Genomic DNA, 7874 nt, shown 5'->3' on the forward strand with positions numbered 1-7874 from the left:
GTACTTGCTCCTATCTTCTTTTATTGCGTTTACATATTTGTATAACTGTACTGTATAGGTAAATTATAACTTATCCACGCTATATGAAATAGCTAATGATAATGTTCCAATGAACTGTATGCAGTTCTTTGTCCTTGGACATTATATCGATAGTGGTGAGAGTACTTGTACCACCATCACAATAGATAATGGTACTTAACCAACATATTGTGGTTTCAAGTTGATGATTATATTTTCTCTTATTTATTTACACAGAGCTACATTCGTAAATCAAAACCATTTTTACTTAAGTATAATATTATGATGACAACAAAAAAAACAAATAGGTTTTTGGTAGAAACCATTTATTAAACTTTATAAAAATAAGATCTAACTTAATACATTATTTTTTCATGAAAATACTGTGAGGAGAAAATATATATTATAGAATTTTGAAAATTGGTATGTCAGTAATACAGTTTCATTCCCACATTTCCTTACAAGGCACATAATTGAGATCCAAATCAGCTTGAGGTAGCTCCCCTCACAGTCATCATCATTGATATTTGATATTTCTAATAAACCACTTCCAAAGACTTTCAATTTCTACTTCATGCTACATATAAAATCAGTCGTTCCATTTATCACACTAGTCCATCAGACAAGTTTTGTTTCAAATGAAATAAAAGGTTTTTTGTTCTTTTAAAGATACTCTTATGAATTAAATATTTGAGCACAGTTTGATAATATTGACACAGTTTAAGTAGCACTATTGTGCTAAGTTGTGCACATTGCATTAAACGATGACAATCTAGGCATAACATTTACTAATATGTAGTATACAAGCACATATTTTAAGAATAATTTTGTGTGTAAAAAGTGCTTAGAAATTTACTATAGTGATTATAAATGCCGTTTTAAACAAAACACTTATAACATCCATCAATAAGCTAAATAATATCTGACCAAACCGAAAAATATAATGAATAGGAATGACTCAATCTAATTAAGTAGAACTTAACCATGAAACTTATAGAAAGATAATAGGTAAGTACTTACATAACATAAGTAAAAAAAATATGTCATGCTACATATCAATTAAGCAAATTGAAGATAATTATTATTTAAATGCATACAAAGATCATAGAACAGCAGAGATAAAAAGATTAAACTACATTTTTGACATTAAAAAATCTCACATATTTTGATCATACATAGTATTTGAATAGCTATGTAACAGTTGGTTTATACTTAATTAACTAACTTTTAAAACCTTAAAAAGTAGTACAATATGGCAGTTAGGCTCACTTTTTAAAGTCCTAAGACAAACACTGAGTTTTAGCATATTTTCCTAAAAAATAATTAATACTACATGTACTAAAGGAATGCTAAAATGTAACTATTTTAAGTTCTCACTAATTAAAAAAAGGTGACATGTTATTGAAAATTACTTCTTATTTCCAAACACAAGAAGACGGGTTAACATACTAGTAATGCACGGGACTTGCTTCTGTTGATGCATGCACGGTGTGTCGGGGGTGTTGGACTCAAAGTCTAGAGCCACTCTCTGGCTAACAAAAGTCAAGAGAGTCAGGATGTCCCTCTCAGTGCCGGAGTAGCGCAGCTCGTCGCAGAGCGCCTGCATGAACCACGAGCCCCGTGTGGTGTTCCTCCACGAGTAGTACCCCGGCACCGTGGAGTACACTATCAGGATATCAGCAAAAATAGGAATTCTGTATACGGCACTGGAGGAGCCATCGGTTTCAGTGCGATTTTTCAGAGTCACACCTCCATCCAACTTATCTCCTTGGCAAGCTTGAATGAAGAACAGTTTAGGTTTACCTGCCAATGTGGGGCATTTATCAGCTGTGAAGTAATACCAGAGGTTGTCAGGCTTGTAGTGGGTGTCCTTGGCATACAACAGGCCCATTTCCCCGTGGGTCAGCACAGCAATCAACAAGCAGTCGAAGTCAGAGTGGTCCATTTCAGCAGTTTGTTGAATGTATCTGTTGACATCCGCAGATTTCAAGTTGTTCATCACAGAGACTTGGAAGCCCAGTCCCTTTAACACTCTTGACAAGTTGTCACTATCAACATTAGTGCCACTGCGCGACTTCAGGCTGTGAATATCAAAGTGTTCGTGGTTGAAAATTATCGCCATTCCGCGCTTCTTGTGGTTCATGTTGTAGTAGGGAGCGTTCCTGTCGACAGGCATCTTGGCAGAGGGCCGGGGCGCGGAGGCCTCGTGGCTGCCCCAAGCGTCGCCTTCATCTGCGCCACCGTTTGGTCCATTTGGTCTTTGTTCTTCAGCATCGCCACTTCCATTGTTGTGTGGCATTTCATCAGCCATGTTGATAAGAGCTTGAGAAATATTTATAAATTTCCCAAAATTTACCACTCTTTACTGACTTAAACAGCAACAATTTGCTTCAATACTCGAGAAAATAAAGATAAAATTATCTTTTTGAAAACGCAAAAACAGCAAATCACTGACAGAACGAATTTACGTGAATGATAAAAAAACAAACCAAACGCGCGCGTTTCAAAGCCACAGAATAGAATTAAGAATAATGGGTGGAATAACAACACAGACAGACAGTCGTCTGAATTAAGACGCCGACACACTAGCGGACACGGCTGTCAGCGCGACTGACGGACCCACCACGGACAAGAAAGAGATTGTTATTATTCTGAGGTAACAATGGTGTAGCTACTGTTGCTGCTACTCGGCAATAGATGGCGTTAGTGCATTCTCGAATTTGAAATGGACGCCATCTGTCGCTGAGTAGCACACATTTATGAAACTAGAATTAAAATTCTGATTTTTTTAAAAGTGGGAATTTTACCAATGCCAATCAGTGCAGATTCAGGCTATAGTGCGACAATTAGCTCTAACTAATAACGCCCTTAGGTTACGAACTGCTACTATTATATTTATGTTATAGGCTTATAGGTAAGTAAGCAGATATTATTGTTTAGGGTAAATATCGCCATGACTACGCTGCTCCCCTACCAACAATAAGCTATACTTACGTATGTTTGCAGATGCACTCTTGAAAAACACCTACAAGCTATCAACTGAAAACATTTGGGCACAACTAGCACGATGTCAATATTCAAGTTAAAACCTTGGTGGTCCAACGAAAGGCTTCAAGATGAGGAAACTAATGAAGGAATCCAAAACGGCAACTGTGTGAGAATCGACAGACTGAGCTCGCACGGAGAGAGTGATTGCGTGATCCTGGCTGAAGGGTCCCTGCTGAAGATATACACACCGAGTCCTGAACAAAATTACTCCTCACACTTATTGATGGAAACTAATCTTAATGACTATGTGCTCCATATAGAAATTGGAAATTTCGTTGTGTAAGTTCTTAATAATAATGCATTTATTTATAGACAACTATGTTAACTTTTTTTGCATTTTAGTATTATAATATGTAAGTACTTACCTAACTACATTATCATACAAGTAGAATGTGGCTTTCAAAATGACCGTACTGCTAAAAAATAGCTTAAGTATCTTGTAAGTACTTGCTTACATATTTCAGTGGTGCTCCAACCCGACAGATGGTAGTTCTGCACCCCCAGAGTTACTCCATTTATGATTTGCAAAAGCAGGAAGGACATACGGATGCTGGTAAGAATATTGATTTAATCCCTAATCCCTAGATACCTACCCACATGTGATCACATTAGTTATCCATAGAAAACTTTTTAAATTCTTCGATTTCAGGAGATCAAAACAGTCTAACGTTGCTTATAAAGCACACATTCACGCGAAAAGCCCACAGTTTGGCGTGCGGGCCTTTCGGCAAGATCAAGCGGGACCTGATATGTGTGCAGGGCCTGGACGGGAGCCTCAGCTTCTTCGATCAGGATACTTTCCTGTTCATGTGCGTCTTTGATAATGTCATTATGCCGGTGCCTATCTCGTACGTCGCCAGCTCAGACACATTTGTAGTGAGCAGATCCACATGGCTGCTTGAGATTTATAGGTAAGAAAGCTTAAAAATAATAAGATACCTACTACTTATAGGTACTTATTGCATTTTTAAGCATGTATGTAGACAGGTATTAACTTTCATATGAACTGATTACGATTACTGATTACAGTTACGAGCAACTCCGAGATTTCAGCGAATTGAACACGAGACAAAATAAGAAGAATATTCCACAGTGGGTCTACAATGCGGGCGAGGAAATTTCTTCCGTTCAAGTTGTTCAGGTAAAATTTTACCAGAGTGTGATGGTGAGGGTTATTTTCATAAAGTACTGACTTTTATAGATAGCCTGTATGAGTAATATTTTGATTTCTAGACCAGCACAAACTTCTCTAGCATAGTGGCTCTGGGAGAAAGATACCTTTACTGCTTCCAAGACAACGGCTTGATGAAATTCACAAAGAAATTCGATTTTATGCCGATGTGTTTTCACGCCTATCTAATTGGCTGGTATTATGGTATGTGAAAATGTATTTTTATTATTTGACGATTAGTATAGTACATAATATACTATATCATAAGTTTATTTTTCCTCTATAGAACCCGGATCTCGACTGCTAATAATGGTAGGATCAGACGACTCTAAGCTCTATGTCTACGAGGGTACGACCGTGCTTTGGTCTTGCGACTTGCTGGGCACTCCTATATGGATCAGTCGTTGCTTCCTGAAGGCTCTCTCCGGCGGGGTGGTGACCCTGTCCCCGCGGGGGGTGGTCACTATCAGCTACTTGGGGACTGAGCCTGATCTGAACCCTGGGGCCACGCCGGCCGTCAATGACGTCACGGACCCTGAGGTTGTGCAAGCGGAGCTAGAGGAAGTAGAGGACGCGTTGCAACGAATCATGAAAGATACTGAAGGTACTTAACAGCTTCATAAGGCCGGTTACCTTTTATACGTTTTATTTAATAATAAGAAAGTACCTAATATTATACCTACATATTTACAGATGTAGGGACTGGCGAGAAAGCAATAGAAGAAATAATAAAAATCAAAGCAGAAGCGGGAAAACCGGTGCAAAATCTGTTCCAGCAGTTCACCACGGATTCCGGAGACGGGATCCACCTGCTGATGTGTCCCGTCATCGTGATCCTCACTTGTTCTCAGCCGGAACTCATCTCCGCGGTACAACTGACGTATGTCTGCGCAGCGCCGCTCGCGTGCTCAGACTCAACCATCTGCCTAGACTCGGTCAATGGGACAGAAATAATAGAGACCCACGTGTTTTTGACGAATGAATCTGATATATCGGACACTCATGTAAAGATACTGTTTACTATAACTGATGCGAAAGGCGCCATCACTGTGACGAGTAGACTAGTCGCGGTGCCGGTCAGTCTGTACTGTATTCCAGCTGATGTGAACGAGGAAAAAAGAGAGATTAAATTTGAAATCGAAACCAATAAAGACTGCGTTGATTTGGTAGATTTATTCGCAGGTAGGTTTGAATACATATACAAATTCCAGCCAAATAATGGTATCACTACATAATGATCATCATGATTTCTTTCAGATTTTTCTAAAGATGAATTGAGTAACCATGGATGCACTCCCAATATTGTATCTCTCGTTTATCGAGGGAGTAAGAAACATATAACAATAAGATCTAGTAATCAGAGTTACATAATTGAATGTACAGACCCATCTGATATTATAGCGATCCTAGAATGCATAAATTACAAATTGATGGAACACTTCGCAAGGATGGAAATTCAGAACTTTGAGATGAAAATGCAAGTTCACAAGGAATTTAAGGGTCAGTTGGAGTATAAGTTTTTGAAGAGCATAGAAGCTCACGCTAAAGACAGAACCAAGATGAAGAAGTTTGAGGTAAGATAGTTTTTTTTAAATAAGAACAGAAATAAGGAGCTGATAGGTAGGTTATGATAGGTATTGGGGTGCATGGTTATATCATATAACATATACCATATCAGCTGATCCTGATAGAGGCGCATCCTGGACACTCAGTGACTGACGGTGACCTGACTGGCCAATCCTACGGTGACTAAGTCTGGTCTTGTTCTACATTTTATCACCGATACGATAAGAAGATACAGACCAAAAAGTCAGAGCGACCCTAGGACAGCAACGTGACAAAATCAGTTAGTAAAAAAGTGGTCACAAGAAATTATGGTTATCCTCTCGGGGCGTAACGACCTATTACCGGAATGTCCAGTCGGTCTGTTAGGTCTATTTCCTTGAACGTCCATTCCTCGATTGTTCACTTCCTATATAGTAACTACAGTAAGGCAGAGAAACCTGATCCCACTCAGAAGCATTGTTACTATGAGAGGAGGGTCAGGTTTCTCTGCGCCTGACCGTACGTCCTATTCACCGACTATCATTATCACCGAACGTCATTTCCAGGAAGACCTATCAGTTCTCCAGAGACAGTTCACGCTGGTGCAGAAGCGGCTGTTGGTTCAGTTCGGCTCCTCCCCGCCCGGCGACTGCGACCAGCTCGAGTTTCTCATGAGGGATACTTATAGAAGAATCACAGAGACTGTTCGCGAAATTAATAGTTGTAAAGATAGTGTTTGCAGGTGTGGTTAATTTAATGCTTTTGTATTTATTGTTGATTGTTAATACAAAGAGATACTTGAAGTTAATACACCACTATCGTTGCGGGAGTGCAATGTCTTTTGTCTAATTGTAGGGATTTATTATTTAGACCTTTGTTCGTTTTTCGTCAAAGCGCTTTCTTAGCGCGTAGTAACGTAGAATGTGTTTTTTTATATGGGTAGGTATCTTATAAAGTTTTTTTTCAATGGTTGTTTTTTTTCAGGGCTGGTTGCACAATGGCGGCATTGGGACAGCTAATAAATTATATTTTAAGAATGACGTCATCGGACGCTTTCAAAGTAAAACTGTTTCAAGAAATGCTGTCTTTGAACTCACTATACGATGACTATCAGGTGCGAATATTTTGTTTAATAATGCTCAATCCCCGCCTGCCATGCCAAGGGTTTAAATTTGGGCAATAACCCTTTAGTATTGGAGTAGGCCTATTCGGCGATTCACACACTTGACCGCGCACCACCGCGGTTGGCGGATTATCACTGTATGCAAAAATGATTAGATTATATTATAGAAAAACCGATACAATGCCGCCGCCTCACCGCGCGGTAATTTACTATTGAAAATCTGCAATCCGCGCGGTGGACTTTATAGCATAAAACGGGCTATTACTTTGCCATTACATTAACTGTCATCAACTCTGGTTCCGACAGGACTGGGAGGAGGCAGTATCTTCGGGGTTACGCTACATGCTACACCACGTGTTGCGCAGCGCGCGCGCCACGCAGCGCCTGGCGCCGGCCGGCGAGCAGCCCGCGCTGTCGCAGGGCAACCTCAAGCGCTTCTTGAAGCAACTCAGGATTGTGGTGGAGGATGTGTTCTGTGATGATGGTGTAGGTAAGTTTCGTAGCGGCTAAGGTAGACATTATGGGAATTGGAAGCAATATTTTAATTAAGTAAGTAAGGCAATTAGCTGCTACATGGTATAACGCGCAGATAAAGATAGAATGGCGTATGGACTCCGGCCGGCGAGCAGCCCGCGCTGTCGCAGGGCAACCTCAAGCGCTTCCTGAAGCAACTTAGGATCGTGGTGGAGGATGTGTTCTGTGATGATGGTGTAGGTGAGTTGTGAATGGGAGGAGGCAGTGTGTGCGGGGTTGCGTGAAGTGCTACACGTCGTGTTGTCGCCCTATTTATTACGGATGTAGGTATTTTGGTACTGCTTATTACTTACACTTATGTAAAGGCCGTAATTTCCATAAATATTATTTCTTTATGCGCGAGCGTTATAGTAACAAAATATGCTAGGCTTTTCGATCGCGAGTAATTCGGAGTAAAATAATAATAAAAGTAATTTTGTAGTGTTACGTACCCAC

The 7874-nt window shown here is 40.0% G+C and overlaps 2 protein-coding genes across 2 annotated transcripts; one reads left to right on the plus strand and one right to left on the minus strand.

Annotated features, from left to right (window-relative positions):
• Positions 1–327: 327 nt before the first annotated feature.
• On the minus strand, positions 328–2521 carry LOC105394672 (caspase-1-like). Its single transcript, XM_011566579.3, has one exon. The coding sequence runs from the start codon at positions 2327–2329 to the stop codon at positions 1427–1429; it is 903 nt and encodes a 300-aa protein (XP_011564881.1). The 5' UTR covers positions 2330–2521; the 3' UTR covers positions 328–1426.
• Positions 2522–2968: 447 nt separating this feature from the next.
• LOC105385398 (protein PTHB1) lies at positions 2969–7415 on the plus strand. Its single transcript, XM_048623747.1, has 11 exons — positions 2969–3345; positions 3531–3619; positions 3716–3977; positions 4096–4207; positions 4300–4441; positions 4524–4841; positions 4931–5419; positions 5495–5811; positions 6349–6524; positions 6767–6896; positions 7212–7415. The coding sequence occupies exons 1-11, from the start codon at positions 3086–3088 to the stop codon at positions 7413–7415; spliced, it is 2499 nt and encodes an 832-aa protein (XP_048479704.1). The 5' UTR covers positions 2969–3085.
• The last annotated feature ends 459 nt before the right edge of the window (positions 7416–7874 follow it).

The sequence above is a fragment of the Plutella xylostella genome, chromosome 10 (assembly GCF_932276165.1).
Source record: "Plutella xylostella chromosome 10, ilPluXylo3.1, whole genome shotgun sequence".
Lineage (NCBI taxonomy): Eukaryota > Metazoa > Arthropoda > Insecta > Lepidoptera > Plutellidae > Plutella > Plutella xylostella.

What these genes read in the sequence shown, in the direction of transcription:
- LOC105394672 (XM_011566579.3), bottom strand. Translation starts at nt 2,329, where the DNA reads ATGGCTGATGAAATGCCACACAACAATGGAAGTGGCGATGCTGAAGAA.
- LOC105385398 (XM_048623747.1), top strand. Translation starts at nt 3,086, where the DNA reads ATGTCAATATTCAAGTTAAAACCTTGGTGGTCCAACGAAAGGCTTCAA. An exon ending in TCTAATTGGCTGGTATTATG is followed by an intron (nt 4,442 to 4,523) that starts GTATGTGAAAAT and finishes TTTCCTCTATAG; the next exon opens with AACCCGGATCTCGACTGCTA. An exon ending in CCAAGATGAAGAAGTTTGAG is followed by an intron (nt 5,812 to 6,348) that starts GTAAGATAGTTT and finishes CGTCATTTCCAG; the next exon opens with GAAGACCTATCAGTTCTCCA.